This window comes from Asterias amurensis, chromosome 18, assembly GCF_032118995.1.
Source record: "Asterias amurensis chromosome 18, ASM3211899v1".
Lineage (NCBI taxonomy): Eukaryota > Metazoa > Echinodermata > Asteroidea > Forcipulatida > Asteriidae > Asterias > Asterias amurensis.
Genome location: NC_092665.1, coordinates 5756825 through 5774752, shown reverse-complemented (window position 1 = coordinate 5774752; position 17928 = coordinate 5756825). Strand labels below are relative to the sequence as shown.

At 39.6% G+C, this 17928-nt stretch overlaps 1 protein-coding gene and 1 pseudogene across 1 annotated transcript; one reads left to right on the top strand and one right to left on the bottom strand.

Moving 5' to 3' along the window:
* Positions 1 to 328: 328 nt before the first annotated feature.
* LOC139950301 (uncharacterized) lies at positions 329 to 1141 on the bottom strand (annotated as a pseudogene).
* Positions 1142 to 8201: 7060 nt separating this feature from the next.
* Positions 8202 to 12132, top strand: LOC139950946 (alkaline phosphatase, germ cell type-like). The gene is made up of 4 exons (XM_071949779.1): positions 8202 to 8286; positions 10210 to 10329; positions 11666 to 11866; positions 12077 to 12132. The coding sequence occupies exons 1-4, from the start codon at positions 8202 to 8204 to the stop codon at positions 12130 to 12132; spliced, it is 462 nt and encodes a 153-aa protein (XP_071805880.1).
* The last annotated feature ends 5796 nt before the right edge of the window (positions 12133 to 17928 follow it).

Sequence of the window (17928 nt, the reverse complement as noted above, 5' to 3'; positions counted from 1 at the left end):
CGAAAATGTGGTAAACTAAAACCAAAAAGATAATCTGATATTTAATACACGTTAACTTAAAAAAAAAAAAAAAAAAAAAAAAACATTTAAATGTTTTCGTCACATTTAACACGTATGCTAAATCACGCTTTTTAAAATATATTGTGTTCTATCGAACTAAATGTCCTCCGTGCATTAAAACAACAGTTAATTTATTATATTCATCTTAAACAAACTGCCCCATCTAAACAAAATTAACTGGTGATAATTGAAACACTACATTATTGCCCTTTTTTTATAAAGCGTTGTCTGAAACTTAAAAACGTTTCCGTGTGTTGTTATGTTTGATTTATATTTCATACAACAGGAATCCAGTAAAAGACGTGTAATGGTAAACGTTACTATGTACGGGACCGTTTACAGCTAAGTGAACTTGATCTCCACGGTGCAGGGGAATCACTGCACTGTTGCTCACTTGATGGTAACCTGCAGCGTATACAGACCCTGTAACAATGATGTTACCGTTCTTCCTCAGCTGGACATATAGGGAAGGCCCACTTGATACTTTTGAGACTGAGAACATCAATACGTATACCCCAGGCACATTACACGTAAACGTGCCGTTATTCAAGTTGAAATCAGTCCCTTCCTCTGAAAACAGTAACTCTTCAAAGGGCAGAGGATCATAGGCGGATGGAGGGTTGAAGTTGGTATTCCTCACTGCAGTAAAGGCGGACCGTCGCGTACTACATTCACCTGCTTCACCGGTCTGTCCAGCTGGTCAAGGTTCACCTCTCTCCCCCTTCAGACCATTCATCCCAGGCAGACCTTGAGGTCCTTGTTTCCCTGGTTGACCGGCTCCTTGCTCTCCCTTCAGTCCATGTTCCCCTTTAGCGCCCGGCTCACCAACAAGTCCATCTGACCCCTTGTCTCCTTTAACCCCGGGTTGACCTACCTCACCAGGAGAGCCAGCATCACCTCTGGGGCCTACAAGTCCTTGACCATGGTTCCCATTAGATCCAGGGATTCCCGGTATACCGGCTGGGCCCTGGCAGCAAGAGTTACACGTCATCTCCGGATCAGGTGAAACTGCTGCTGTAGCCACCAGGAACTGAACTTGCATAAATGCCAAAACAATGGCCACTGCTAACGTAATCTTCATCTGTAAAAATTGTAAAAATAACAACATTCATAGCAATTGTGTTTTCGTAGCTTGTAGGGTTGATCATTTGACAGTTGATCCTCTCCTTTTATTATGTGTTCGCCCGTAAGGTATCAGATTAGATCAAACTGCACATTAGTTGATCAACTGAATAATAGTGTAAGTTTGCTGAACTAAATCGGTAAATGAAAAAATGTATTTTTTTTTAAAGCAATTAAATGAGAACTCCTTTGGAGTGTTAAAACTGTTTATAATTGATATTATAAACAGAAGTGTCGTTGCCGATCGGTTTTGACCACCGATGTCAAACTCTGGTGTTTCTGATCAGCAGAGTGTGGGTTCGAATCCCGAGTCGTGACACTTATAACCTCGCCTTCCGCATGGAACGTAAAGCCGTTGGTCACATGTGTTGTGTGACGCATGTAAACGATCCCAGTGCACTTATCGAAAAGAAAAAAAAAAGGGCTCGCCTCGTTGTTCCTGGCTGTGGCTGCTTTATGCGCCGTAGCACCTTGTAAACCCTTATAAGGTGCTAAATAATTGGTTCTCAGAATTTATCATTTCAATAACTCTGAAAGTTTGTATATACTCAGCGCCAATTGGGTACCTTGTTGGTAGATACTTCGATGTTCTTATTATTTTTATTATTCGTTGGATTGCCCCTCTACGTGTGTGTCACAAGTGATCTAGTACTGTAAATTACCCATGTGTATTTTTTATATTTCCCTCATTTATTTTATTGGTCAAGAGTTTAGAGATACAATGAATATTCATTTAGTTCTGTGATGCAGTCAGTGAACTACAGTTGAGTGAACAAGTCCTTATTTGGGAAGACATGAGTGGGCTGATGTAGGGTGTATGTGTGTGCATTGAGAGGTGACTATTGTTCTGTAGAGTGGGTGCCATGGTTGGGTGAGCGTAAGAATTCCTTGCAGCCTTAGATTAGGGTGTGGTTGGTCATTCCAAGATCTGCTATCAGGGAGGTCAGACATATTGCAGGACCTTCATGCAGAATTTTGTTTGATAAATTGTATCATTGCGACAAATTGAAGATTTTGCTGTTTCAACAGAAAGCTATAACAGGCAGACACCGTTTAAGTTTAAAGGGAACTCCTAACCGTAAGTTGTGAATTGTTTGTGAACAAATATTGCTTTGAAATTCATTCTAAGTTTAGTACGAAAATGTACAGTTTGATAGTTTATGATTATAGTGCAAACCAAGTGTAGAAACTATTTGATTATAAGCATTTCCAGACAGAACTGTTCAATTATCATTATGGTATCGGTATGGTTGGTATTGATTTTGTAGATGGCACTGGTTCCGGGTTAAACAGTTTGCGACAGACATTAATCTGGATACTCCATCTTCCTACCACCCTACACTGGATGAACCATGATTGAGCTAACCATTTGAACTGATGTGGAATTTTGTCAAGAATGAAGACTGGGTATAGCTTCAAGCTTTTTATCCTCTGAACGGATTCCGTCGAAAGAACAGCTAGCCCGATAATTTTGGAACACTGGTTCTGTATGTAAAAACTCTATGCTTGTATATATATATATATATTTATCATCGGAAGATGGGAGCAATTTATTAAGTAATTTTTGTCTTCCATGAGAGTAAAGACACTTTTTGTAGATAGTCAGTAAAAGCCAGGTTGGATTGCAATTTTGTATTTGCTGACATTATACATTTAACATTTAGGAGAATAATTTTCTTCTTCCATAGCCATACATTTTGGGAAGAAGTTTTGCTATTGAGATTAAGGGAGTTGTTTTTATTCTCCAGTTGTGAAAAGAAGTTGGAAAGAAGTTTTGCTATTTGAGATTAAGGGAGTTGTTTTATTCTCCAGTTGTGAAAAAGAAGTTGGAAATAAATTTTGCTATTTGAGATTAAGGGAGTTGTTTTATTCTCCAGTTGTGAAAAAGAAGTTGGAAAGAAATTTTGCTATTTGAGATTAAGGGAGTTGTTTTATTCTCCAGTTGTGAAAAGAAGTTGGAAAGAAATAATTGTTATTTGAGATTAAGGGAGTTGTTTTACACTCCAGTTGTGAGCAGAAGTTGGAATAAGAAGTTTTTCTAAGACGTAATTTAGATTTGAAGTTAAGTGGAGGGTTCTACTAGCCCAAGTTATTATATTGACATTTAAAGAAGTTTGTGGAGTTTGAGAACAGAGTATTGTTTTTCTTTATTGATTTTCATTGAAGATAGTAAGTGAAGTGAAGTTCAGAACGTTTTGAGGTTTGAAGTTTTGATTTAGGTGAAGTAAGGATAGATAAATTATTTTGGTTTAATTTTGGAGGAGATTTTATTTGAATCAAGGAATTGTAATTAGAGCCAAAGAATATTGGACATGTTGATTGATAGCGTTCGATGAGGAATTTCATAATTAAATACTGATGTATATAGTAAATTAGAAGTGCTTCTTTCACTGTTCATTTATTTTATGAGTGCATGGCTTGTTCGTCTTTCTTACATTTGTTGGTTGGAGCCACATCCCGTGGTTATGTGACAGTGTGCAAACGATTATAGGTCTGTTGTAATTTGAGCCGAGCACCGAAATGGTCCGTTTGTGACACAGGCCATCTCGGGACCTGGAAACTGGTTAATTAATACTTATTATACTAGAAGAAATGCCTGGAAAAAACATGGAGGTTGGCTTTATAAACACATTTGTTACTATTGAAAGGTTAATTTGAGACATTACAGTTTCGACCCAAACATAATGATACACAATACGTTGCCGGCGATCATGTGGTGTCACTTGGAACCATCCAGACAACATATTGACTTGAACAAAAATGTGCGGCTGTAGCTAAAACAGCACTCTTGAGTTTCCAGTCGATTTTGCACATACTCTCAGCACGGATCAACTCAATACTGTACGTGGTCACTTATTGAGTTGATCGACTTGACGTAGTTTCTACTAAATATATTCCGAATCTCATTCTTAGTTATATTGTTTTTGACTTGAGCAAAGACATTTTGTCAAAAGTGGAATGTGAACCTTGGACCCATATTGTTTCGGCGCTATCCAACTTAGTTTTTAATCCATAATGTTCACGATTTACCTTTCTGCCAGATATGTTTAAAATAGTTTTTTATTTTACAAATGTTTCGCACAAAACAGAACTAGAAAACATTTTACTGAGAGTACAGAGTAAGGGTAGAACCGAGAGTAAAGCTAACTTAATTCAAAACAAACCACAATTGTGTTTATATTTGCTCCTTTGTTAAGGCTGGCTCACACTGTGACGATTAGGGGGCATGCTACGTTTAGCTGCGAATCGCAATTGCGAGTTTGCAGCCATTCATCGTGTGTTGTCGTCAATTGTCGCTGACGAATCCGCTAGAGACCGCAGACGGCTGCAAAAATTAGTCGCGTCCGTCCCTACTGTGTAAGCCAACCTTTAATAAGGCTGGCTTACATAGTGGCGGGGCAAAGGCCAAACGGAAAGTGGCGACCGTGAAAATCCCAAGACGTTGGCGGCAAAGTAAAGGCAAAAAGCCCAAAGGCAAAAATCATAATTAGCTGACGGGGAGGGAACGACCTTCAGCGACAACAGGAAAAGGGTCACACGGCTGGCAGCGGATTGGGTGGCGGCAAGGAACGGCGGCTGATGAAGGTGGGTTGTGGCGACGATGACGTGACTCGTTTGCCAACATCAAACCGTCTGTGTGTGGGTTGTATAACAGTCAAGTTTGGCGTTCCCACTCTTCACAATATTCTTGTCATCCAATCATCAGACAACGACTACCAACGAAATTGTGACGACCTCAAAACGACAATTGACCCCTTGCACGCGCGTCACACGCGGCGACTGATACCACGCTCACCATGTTGGTGGTCAATAGATTTACGTGTAAACGCAGAGTCGCCGAAATAGCGCACTTTTCTGAACAAAACACGTTGACATTGACCACCAAAATGGCGCCTCCAAGATTATTTTGATGATGACGTAAGGTGAAATGTCATGCGACTGATAATTGCGGCCGTCTGCGTCAAGGAAATGAGGGTTACGTTCTCCAACGAAATCTGAACGCAATCACAATGATTGTTTTTGGCTGTCACAACTTTGCCGACAGACACGACTGATAATTTCGACCGTCTTCGGTCGCTAGCGGGTTCGTCAGCGACAATTGACGGCAAAACACGTTGATTGGTGGCAAACTCAAAATTGCAATACGCAACTCGACGTTGCTTGCCGTAACCCTTATTTGTCATAGTGTGAGCCAGTTAGCACCAGGCCGATGACTTGTTCGACCCCCAAAAACAGGGGCACTGTTGTCGAGATAATACTTTTGAAGAAATCATTGACAAGACTTTAGTTTTGAGATGACCTCGTTTTCAAAAGTGATGATTTCAGCGCAGCTATGCATGCAATAAATTATCAGCATTATATAGACCTGTTCGTACTTCCTGCGAACGCGAATGGGATACGAATGTCTAAGCCACATCCCTGTTTTTGCAGGGATTGAACACATTTAAACTGATGCGAACTAAACGTTGCGATTTTGTGACGTCAAAATTTTGTAACTATTCGCATTCGCATTGCAGGAGGTATGAACAGCGATTGTTCACTTAAAAAGCTATACATCATGGCAATAACGGTGCTTCTAACAAACTGTAGGCGATTAATTAGCTGACCGACTCAATCACAAAACTGTTCATGAAAAAAAACTGGTACAAAGCAAACAATCACATTTCCTAAAGGGTGAAGACATTTGTAAAACGCACAACAACTGCACTGTAAACAAAAACAAGTTTTAAGGTTCTGTAACAGTTTTCGAACGCGTCAAAGGGTGTATATGGTTAACACGTAACAGTGTATGGGGCCAATGAGTTGTGTTGAAAGCAACGGTTTTTGCCCATTTATAAACGGCTGATGCGTCAAACTAAACACGTCAAGCGTTTCGTTTTTACTATGGTGCGTTTAGTTTGACGCATCAGCCGTTTACTTTATGTTAAGAATGTGTGTTTAAGAAGCGTTTAAACGATTGCTGATCACACAAGTGTTTAAGTTTGATGTAGAAAATGGGCGAAACCTAATGTTTTACAACACAACTCATTGGCCATATACAGTGTTACGTGTTTAACCTAAACCCTTAGATGCGTTTTTTTACGGTGTGTCTTGCTGAGGCTTACCATAATTTTAGTTTGTATGTTTGCCATTATCACGTTTAAATTGGGTCGAATTTTGCCAATTTTGTTGTAATCTCGTAAAATGGCTCTATAATGCCTTAAAAAAGAGTACTCAATTGCCCTGGTTAAACAGAACAACTGTCCCTTTAACAGTGGCCTGCCACGGTTAAAGGATAAAGGGTAAAGATTATCCTAAAACCTTTGGAGCAGGGGATACACTCGTCTTGCCTCGGTTGTTGCCCCTTCGGGTTCCCAAAAGACCTTCGACATCTTATTCTAGGAACATATCTTGTACAATGTTCAATCTGAAATAGTTTACCTAATTACTAAATATAAAATAATGCAATGGTCACGTCAAACAATGCAATGCCAAGCGCAGTTAATGTCAATCCAGTTGAAACGAACTCAGTCAAACTTTTAAACAATGCATTGCACTGATAACCAGTGTATTAATGCCTTGTCCAAAACCACCTGCAAGTAGTGCGAGAAGAAAAACAAAACTTTAGGCAATTACGGCATGGTTTCAAAGGGAGAAGCAACTTGGTCCACATGTTTGTGTACAGTTACAGTACCACCACAGTTCACTAACATGGCAGAGCTTTAGAAGACTCGGCTGGTACGGCTACTGCTTATTTTAGTGGTGTTAAAACCAAGACAGCAGTGATAGGGCTAGACGATTCTGCTATTAAAGGAGATTGTAAATCTAGTCTCAATGCTAATGTGGAGTCTGTTATGATATCTGCTCAAAAGTCTGGTAAGTTTAAAAGAACGTCAACATATTCATATAATGTTTTATAACACACCTCTTGCCTTTTTCTGTATTCTGGTTGGCTGAAACACGGTCTCGTGGGATAAGCTTAGTCTAGTGATCGGGCGCATGTGTTTTGCGGGAACTAGCTCTTTGAAAATAGTGCCCGGTTACAGCGCCCTCTCTTGACTTGAACCGTGAACAGCAACTACAAAACTTCCTTTCTTTTCCACGTGTTGTTCTTATTTCACATTTTAAGACCGACACAATTCTGTAACTAGTGTACGTCTATTCCCCCCTCGGGCCTGTTAGTGACCAGAAGAGGGACCTATTTCCCTTGGCCTTCAGCCTCGGGAAATAGGTCCCTCTTCTGGTCACTCAAAGTCCCTCGGGGGTAGACGTACAATTACCTCATTGCCAGTCAATGTGTGTATAATAAATATGATTTACTTTCATTGATTTGTTGTCAAGTGTTTTGTATTAATTTTAATCTTGTGTTTTTGAAATTGTATCGATCGAATATAATAGCTAATAAATTAGGTTTTCGTTGCTTTGTGTACTTTCTAAAGGCAAGGCAACGGGATTCGTCAGCACTGCCCGTGTGACACACGCTACCCCTGCCGCACTTTACGCACATTCGCCCCATTGAGACTGGGAGTGTGACTCTGATATACCGCAGAAGGAAACTGACATCGGTTGCATTGACATCGCTCAGCAACTCATAACACTCGGACAGGATACACAGGTACAATCTGCAACATTGACACAAACCAGTGTTTGCGTTCACTTTTTTGAATGTACCGTTTGATTATTCGCCACCCTCATCAATATCATGGGTTATTTTGGTTTTTGAATCAAAGTATCTCACAAACTGACCGGCAATGAAACAGGTAGCTGGAAGCATTCGATAGTTGATCAATTGAAACAGTTAATCAATTTAAACAGTTAACCATTTTTTAGCATTTTTTTTTTAAAGCGTGCTCACATAATGAAAGGCTGGCAAATGTCATTATTTCAAACTTCCTAGCAGCACTACCGAAGCAGCTTCCTAGAATACCCTTCCTGCTAGTCATTGCTGCATGCCGACCACCAACTTCATGGTACGGTCATTTTTATACTAATTCTTCATTAATCTATGCCAGGTTATAATGGGTGGGGGAAGGATGAAAATGTTACCGAGAGAAGCTGCCGACCCAGAGTATCCTGAAGACTCTTCTAAAGCTGGATCTAGAAATGATGGACGAAATCTCATCGGTATGTAAACCTGATCAAACTTAAACCCAATTATTGATGACTATTGCACCATTTTGCTTTAACAGCTTCTGATCCCATCCAGATTCCATAGAAACCGAGCTACTGAAATCAATAATGCTGAATTGATAATGGTGAATCAAAATTGGTTGATCGATAATTATTAGTCGATATTGGTGAGTCGATATTTGTAAATCAATAACCACTATTCGATGTTGGTGAATCGATAATGGTGATTCAATATTGTGGATCAATAATGGTGAACCGATAGTCGTAAAAAGATAACTGTGAATCAGTAATGGAGAATCGATAATGGGAAAAGATAATATTGAAACGACAATGGTAAATCAATATTGGTAAGTCGATAATGGTGAATCGATAACTGTCCAGGAGCCACAAGGCGCTGACATTACCATAGAGACAGCATGGTGCGTAGTTATAGAAGATAGGAGGAATGTACTTGAATATAAAGTGGTAATGAATCTGAAATAAAAGATTCGTTTTTACAAATCCAAAATTATGTATGATGTATACCTTACATATAATTTAGTACTATTAGTTACGTTTCACTCCTAAGCTAGGAGCTTTGTAAATTATTTGTAAGTATATCATACATAATTTTGGATTTGTAAAAACGAATTTTTAATTTAGTATTCTTCCGCAATCCAGATGAACTTATTTAACGGTAATGAATCTATTCGTCTTATTTTCTTTTCTTCTTTTCTGTTCTTTCGGTCACATGAAGCTCTTAACAATCAAGTAAAGGATTTATTTCACTAAATGTTTTACAGTATTATGTTTGTGTGGAAACAGCAAGTTCGTGTGGAATTTGGAACAATTTAAAGACGTCAATCCACTTGAAACTGACAATCTTTTAGGTGAGTTGTTGCTTCATGTACCAATTTGAACAAGTACAATCTATCGTCTGTATGGCACAGCCAATGTAACCAAGGTATGTCGTTTGGAACATGATTTTGCCTACAACCCTTGCGCCGCATCTATACTGAGCTAAATGTACATGTACGTACATGATGTGGGGTTGTGTCACTTATTGGCACGGGCTTTAGGCTAGATGCCGCACGTCGTCATTTACAAACTGCGCTGACATAGACGTAGGCTACCATAATTGCCGTATAATGAGAGTTAAGTTTTATATTCCAGCAAACCTGATTTGGTTTTACCCCATTACATTACTTTTTTTTGTTTACACTTTATTTTATTTTTATTTTTTATATCACAATATTACGTACAGTCTGTGTCCGTCTTATTAGAGAGGTTTCGCAGAGTCGCGGATACGAATACGCATACAGATATCGAACCGTACGCGTTCGCGTCAAGTGAGCTGTGTAGTTTTGTTGTGCAAAATTCTAACGAACACCCTCTACTTGAGGCTCAAGAGGGCGCTATTAACCAAATGTACAGTACATAAAAAACTCCACAGGCTAAACTGACATCCGTCGCCTAACTTTTTAGTCCATTTCTCTTTTTTTGAAGCATGGTAACAATGTCCAACTACATCCATGTATGATACCTCTAAAAGACATGGTGAAAACCTGGTGCATTAAAAAATAACAATCCGCTCCAAAAACATAAACAAAATATAATCGTTCTTACTTAAGTGTATGGCGACAGATTCCCGTTTTGAGCGACTATTCTAACTTGTGTACAACGGTTATACGTCACATCCCCATGGACCTCAAAAAGTGATGACGTATTATGACGTATCCGTTCACGTAAGAGTATCGGTGACTCTTTGGAACCTCTCTAATAGGGAGCTGTCAACAACGGAAGAAACCTTTGACTATCTAATTTATTTATATACACGGAACAAGTGAAAAGGCGTCAGTTTGAACTTTATAACCAACCAGGACGATTTAATATAGAAACTTTTACTTGACAGTTGTATTAACTTTGCTTACCTTTCAGGTTTGTTTGAGCCAAGTCACATGCAATTTGAAGGTAACCGAATGAATGACGTAGGGGGTGAGCCCTCATTGTCTGAGATGGTAGAAAAGGCCATTGAGATACTTCAGAAGGCGAAGACGGGTTCTTCCTTATGGTTGAGGGTATTAAGTTATTATTACAACATACAGGTTTCTGGTTTTAGTAGAGTGTTGGTTAATTGGTTTCATGAGCCCTAGCCTTGTCCAAGCCTCTATACGCAAGTACCGACCCGCTCTGAATTCACGAACTGCATAGATACTATACCGCACGGTATACATAATAGTACTTTATACCGTGGGGTCGAAGCATGGCTTTTCGATGTATCAACGAGGTTACAACGAGTCTAGTTGCAGCCTCGTTGTATGAGGTACAACAACCTCGAAAAACCATGCTTCGACCCCACGGTATTAAGTACTGTTATATACCGTGCAGTATAGTATCTATGCAGTTCGTGAATTCAGAGCGGGCCGGTGCTTGCGTAAAGAGCCTTGGACAAGACTACATGAGCCCTTTGTGTCATTGCTGCTGCTTCGCAAAAGCTTGTCGTTAGGCCCTACCTCTTACTTATGTGGCTAAGAAAATCATTGACAATCTGAAACCTCGTTATATGGAGTATTTACATTGTCCGGCATCTTTGATGCCATTGTCCAGTCACAGATTGTATGTATTTTCATTGTTGATAACAAGACCACGCAGGTTGGCATGGACGACCGAATAATAGCAAAACATCAACCGACCTACTAGATTTTGTCACCAAAGTAGACATTGCTGCAAACTTGTAAACAAAAAGAATACATCCCAATTGGTTGCAAACGAACATTCTTAAAAACTAGGGCCAACGTTTGTTATCTTTGTATTCATGTCTTTTCCTAGTTTTAAAATCTTGGTTGACAAAAACTTCGTCTATGATGTTGCTTTATCACGGTGTGGCCACCTTGATTTTACTCCATTCAAACTCATTGTAACAAAACTGAGGCTGGACGAAATAATAGTCTGGTGCCATGTTTGCGCAATGAATGTTAGCATTCATTACTGTTATGGAGACAGGGAACATGGCCGATATGGTGACAGCGTGATTATAAACCTTTATCACGGTGTGGCCATCTTGACTTAATACTCCATTGTAACCAAACTGAGGCTGGTGCCATGTTTGCACAATGAATGTTAGCATTCATTACTGTTATAGAAACAGGGAACATGACCAAGATGGTGACAGCGTGATTTAGACCTTTATCACGGTGTGGCCATCTTGACTTTATACCCCATTGTAACCAAACTGAGGCTGGTGCCATGTTTGCGCAAAGAATATTAGAGTTCATTACTGTTATGTAAACAGGGAACATGACCAAGATGGTGACAGCGTGAACATTCTTCACGAAAAAGACACACTACCAGATTTGTCATCAAATTTCAATCTATCTTGATTTGAAACACGAAGGTGGCCGAATTGACCATGCGCATCATGACGGGTTAGCCTACAACGCCCTGCATGATACCATTGCAATGGATAAGGCTGTAGCCAAGGCGATGTCAATGACCTACGAAATGGAGACTTTATTTATTGTAACTGCCGACCATAGCCATGTACTCTCTATAGGAGGAGCAGCTGATCGTGGTAGTCCAATACTCGGCAGAGGAGGTAAGTGTCATCCACAAATATAACTTTAAAGGCAGTGGACACTATGACTTCTAACAAGCTTAAGCTCAATGAAAATAAAACTGATACATCGATTGACCCTACTGATTTTGTCAGCAACTTATAAATAAAATTTGATTATCATAATATGACAATGATCAAGCAAGTTTCCAGCATCTGCCAATCAATAAATTTTCAATTACGTAACTTAAGGAGAATCAAACGGTACCTGGATAAGGATACTCTCCATCATGTTGTCAGAGCTTTAGTCCTCTCTCGTATTGACTATGTCAATCTCCTTTTATTTGGTGCAACGTCATATGAATTGGACAGAGTTCAAAGACTACAAAATAGTGCAGCTCGTTTAGTATGTTCCACACCCTTGAGAGAACATATTATTACCCCATCACTTAGGGAACTTCATTGGCTACCAATTAGAGAACGAATCCATTTTAAGATTGCTCTTCTCGTTTTTATGCTTTAACAAATCTACACCTCATTATTACCACTTTACTGTCACATTACAATCCTCCACGATTTCTTCGGTCCACACTTTACATCACTCGCTTGAATGTTCCCCGAGCAAACAAAGTTTTAGGTCAGAAGGCTGTCAGTGTGGCTGGGCCCATGATTTGGAACAATCTCCCAACTGCCATTAGGGAATCTAATACTCTGTCTGCTTTTCGTAAAGTCCTTAAGACTTAAAATTTTAATTAATATGTTACGTACAGTTATTGTTATTGGTAATTACTCAAAATAATTATTAGCATAAAACCTGACTTGGTAATGAGTAATGGAGAGCTGTTGATAGTGTAAAACATTGTGGGAAACGGCTCCCTCTGAAGTAACGTAGTTTTCGAGAAGTAATTTTTCACGAATTTGATTTCTAGACCTCAGACTTAGAGTTTGATGTATAGAAACTAAGCATCTAAAAGCACACAACTTCGTGTGACAAGGGTGTTTTTCTCTCATTATTATCTCGCAACTTCGACGTTTGATATTTGTTTGTCTTTGACAATTACCAACAGTGCCAGTGTCTTTGAACAATTAAAAGCTATATCTTTCAAAATATCATTTGTATGCAAAATAGTATACAATGAACTTAAAGAGAGACTGTTTCTATTATTATTTATTTACTTCCCCTGTTTTCAAAGGGCGATATCTCTCGATAAATCTAACTGTTTGTATAGACTGCAGCTTTATTATGTTTTGAAACAAAAAGTAAACTCCGTTAAGTTACCCGAATGCAGTTTTTCGGAAGCATTAAGAAAACATGTTCGGTCGCCAGTCAAATAAGACGAGTTTTGTTCCTCCGGCAACGGGGCCTACAGTCCCAGCCAAAATGCCAAAATGCCAATTCCTACGTTATATAAAACCATTCCCTGTCCACTTCCCACTGACAATAAGCATCGTCTCCCCTGCCCCCGTCCGTCCCCATCTCAATGTTGAATGTAACCCAGAGGACCGGCAATCGGAACCAACATTGAAAGGGGGCAGGGGCCCAAAGAGATAAGGCGGGGATTGTAGCCTCGGTTACAACACCGCACACTACGTTTGTAGTAAATAGAAGCCAAAGGGGGCTTTGTAATTCTTATCCCCCTGGTTTCCAAGAAAATGGTGTTCGCGAGCACACACACAACCAACGTTTGGATCTGTACACACCTCACATTGTACATTTTTTTATAAATTTATACATAGAGGGCGCCTTGTAAATATTCCCAATAAATAACACCACAGAGCCAAATTGCCCTCTACGTATATTTTCTTACAGTTTGCCGTCTACATAGGGTGCGTTCGATTAGCTTCCCTTGGTCGACCCCGCGGTGCTCACTCTGGTGAGCCCCTGACAAGAACTTATTGGACGTTTACAATCGTTAAAGCTATTCGAACGTACCGGGGCAGACCGGGGTCGACATAGGGAATCTAAACGAACGCACCCATAGATTGCAGACTGGGACCCTGTCTTTATCCGCGTTGATGAAGACAGGTACCTGCTAATTAGATCCAGTGATTTCAATGGATACAAAGATGTAATTGAATAAATCAACATCAAGTCGAGCGCCATGTGGGAGCTCGAGCCTGCCCAGTGATTTATCTCCAGATGTTCCAATCCAGCATGCAGGAGCGTAGTTCCTCAGCGCTGGCCAAGCCGGTTTCTCGATTCAGGGTGTCTACGAAGGAGAGACGTCTTAAATTGGATAAATTCAGTGAATGCTACCGTATCTGGGCTTGTTTTATTTGGTCTGAGGTAACCTCGGTCGACCAATCAAAACACAGATATGGAAAGCTTACTTTTGGCCGCCCGCATGGTATGTGTCCACATGTGTGGTGTATGTATACTATACATACAATGTGCATGAACTTGCATGTAATGTTGGTGTAGAATTTGCCCGCGTATCTTTATGTGAAATGAATATAGGTCAAAGATGAAAGTACGCGCCGGTTTGGAGGTCGGTCTCTGGTGTTATTAGGGACCTTTTACAAGTGACGTCATAACCATAGTTTTGGGGTCGCGGCTCTATGGGGCGCCAAATGTAAAACATTTATTAAACGCAATTATTTACATATAATTCATTATACAACACATAGTTCATTATTCATCGATTATTAATTTTGACTTATATTTACAAATAATAAATTTTCAACCACACAATTATACATAAGCTTTGCAAGGGTGATGACACACACCTCAAGCATAGAGAATCACACCGGATTCACCAACTCAAGACAGTCCAACCCTTTGAACCAAACATAAACACTGGTGTTGAATAGCTTACCATTACCCTCCATTTTGCTTCAGCTAAAGAATTTATTTTGTATATTTATTTTTTGAAATAAAGTGTAAAATAATACGTTTTAATATATATAGGCTCTGGCTACAAAATTGTCTCCATTTGCATTGGTATGTGGTAACCCGTTTTCTCCAAAGCCCCCCCCCCCCATACATGTTTTGAAAACACCCTACCTTTGATCTTGTTTTTCTTTAATTTGTCCATTATAGTTGCATCATGCAAATTGCTCTCTAATCCAACCCTTTCACGTTTCCCTGCATTGCTATACATACAATGCATTACACCCCACTTTTGTGGTCCAGTAATCCATTCTTTCATACGACCATCATTTGTACTCATACTCCTATTGGGGTTCGTAGCATAGTGCCTGCCCCTTTATACATCCACGATCTTAGGCTAAAGTCACCTGGGCCAAATTTCATAGAGCTGATCGGCACAAAACTTTCACTTGGCAAAAAAAAGACTTCCTTGATAAAAGAGTATTAGGCCTACCAACAAAATGTCCACGTGGTTTTCAGTATAGGCAAGCAACAGCTGACTACGTAACAAGCAATATGCAACTGTGGCTGGTAAGCCTGTTTTTATCAAGGCAGATATGTAATGCTAAACAAATTGTTGTGCCTAGCAGCTCTATGAAATTGGGCCCAGTGGTTTTTCAAATTAATAGAAACTTTAACTGGCTATAATGTTCCCGTTTTTATGGATCCTTCCCTTAATCCATTCCCCTCATTGTCTAAAATAGGAAATGTATTTTTTTCCGCCTCGCAAGAAGGTCCAGTTTGGATCGAAAGCTAATTATAAAAGGCCATCTACCCACTCATTGCTGCACGAAGCTTTTATATGTAATTCTACACGCCATTTCATTTTTTTTTTTTTTTTTTACAAACAATGATGGTTGTTAATTTTGCTCATGCAGTTATTTTGATATACATATTGGACAACTTTCATTTTATAGGGCAACGAAAGCGTTCGTTCAGTTATACACATATATTTTTTTGTTGTAAAATGTATTACTTTTAAATACAAGTAAAATAGTGGATAACATGATTTATGTTATGTGAATAACATCGTTATATAACAAGTTGACAATTCCCGCCTCATACGACACAACGTGCAGACAACATTCAGCTTTTGATTTCGCATCCAAGACGTCGACTGACACGTGACTACATCTTGCTGAGGCTTTGCGCATGCGTCAAGTCATCACCAATGTTGTCTGCACGAGTTGAGGACCCCCAAACTGTGGTTTTGACGTACGTTCGGAAATACCACAGCCGTGCTGGACGTGAACGTATAGCCTTTATAAAGGCGCACGCGGCACCTAGATGTCACTCATGCCACTCAAGAAAAGAGAAGAGCGAGAGTAGCGACGCAGCGAAGCGCCTTGAATAAAGGCTAACGTTACAACGTGAACGAAGCCCGCGTGCACTTAAATCTAAAGTTCACTAGTCACGAGCCTCGAAGAGTGACGTCAGATGTTCAGGCAACTATCGGTGCGTTCGATTAGCTTCCCCGGGTCGACCCCGGTGTGCTCATCCGGGTGGCGTATTTTATTGTTTTCAAGGACGAACGTGGGCAGATAATTACCCCACATTTGTCCTGGGAAAAGTCGCCTGTTTTATTTCTAGGACGAACGTGTGCAGATATTTACCCACGTTCTATCTGAGAAAAAATACTCATCATCACGTGACCTTTCTCGTGGTGACGTCAGTGCACATCGTTAAAGCCCCAAGTGCCCCGCTTTTCCAGGACGAACGTGGGGGTAATTATCTGTCTACGTTCGTCCTGGAAAAAATAAAATACGCCAGTTGGATGAGCACACCGGTGTCGACCCAGGGAACCTAAACGAACGCATCCATATAGTTTGTGTTGTGTGCAGGGAGAGGGGTTTATTTGTCCAATGCGCAGGTGCGTAGGTCAGTCAATCCATGTGCTTTTGAATGAGGCACTGGGACCGACACTGCTCGACCCCACCGGTCTCATCTAGCATCACTGGGAAGGGCTGATGAGCTTGTACAACTTATATAATTCATGAGGGTCACTACTGGTCTATAAAAAGAGAGCAAGTTGAATTCGAGATTATTAGACTATAAGAAAATTATGCTGAACTTTACTTAATTGTGCGGGGCAAACGGTTGTTTATACTATTGTGCCATTTAAAAAAGCGTGCTCTGAACTATTTGACATAGCAACTTAAGTCTGATGGTTTCAAACTTAAGGGTTCGGATATTTTTTGTAGAATGACACAAACACAATGTTCACTGTTTTTCATTAAACTTGCACTGGTTGAAGATATAACGTTAAGTTTCCCTTACATTATTACTTGCAGAGGTGCTGTAGCTTTTGACAAAAAGAGCAAAACAGTGTCAGGAAAACAATCAGACTGTAAATTGTATTAACCAAGAATTGCAGTTTAACATATATTAAAATACTCAAAACACAAAAACCAAAACAATCAACTGATACGGCGTCAATGTTCATTCCTTCAATGTTTTTAAAACATTCAAGTGACATCTGACCGTTTATAAAACTATGACATAGATCTTAACTTCTGGTACAATGGATACTAGTTTATTTAGATAACAATCCTTTGTATAAATATATGTATCAATTAATATGTTATGTATGCTAATGTTAATTCAAAAATCAATATTGTGTTTTTGACGGCCTGTAATGTTAATGTTTAAGGCAGTGGACACTATTGGTAATTACTCAAAATAATTATCAGCATAAAACCTCAATTGGTAACGAGTAATGGGGAGAGGTCGATAGTATAAAACATTGTGAGAAACGGCTCCCTCTGAAGTGACGTAGTTGTCGAGAAAGAAGCAATTTTCCACGAATTAGATTTCGAGACCTCAAGTCTAGAATTTGAGGTCTCGAAATCAAGCATGTGAAAGCACACAACCTCGAGTGAAAAGGGTGTCTTTTCTGTTATTATTATCTCGCAACTTCGACGCCTGGTTGAGCTCAAATTTTCACAGGTTTGTTATTTTAGGCAGATATGTGGAGATTCACCAAGTAAGAAGACTAGTCTTTGAAAATTAACAATAGTGTCCACTGTCTTTAGTTTTACTGTCAGCGACACTTTTCTGTAGTAAGGGGGATCAAGATGAAATGCAATATTGTGTAACTAGTTCGTATTCCGAAAGATTAAGTTACGATCAAAATGATGGTGTGTTTTGTTAGTACACCTTTTTATAGCAAGATTGGTTTGGTCAAAACGAATACCGAAACATTTCATCTGCATTATAAAAAACAAGTGCTCTCTCA

What these genes read in the sequence shown, in the direction of transcription:
- LOC139950946 (XM_071949779.1), top strand. Translation starts at nt 8,202, where the DNA reads ATGTTACCGAGAGAAGCTGCCGACCCAGAGTATCCTGAAGACTCTTCT. An exon ending in ACTTCAGAAGGCGAAGACGG is followed by an intron (nt 10,330 to 11,665) that starts GTTCTTCCTTAT and finishes TGAAACACGAAG; the next exon opens with GTGGCCGAATTGACCATGCG. An exon ending in TCCAATACTCGGCAGAGGAG is followed by an intron (nt 11,867 to 12,076) that starts GTAAGTGTCATC and finishes ACGTAACTTAAG; the next exon opens with GAGAATCAAACGGTACCTGG.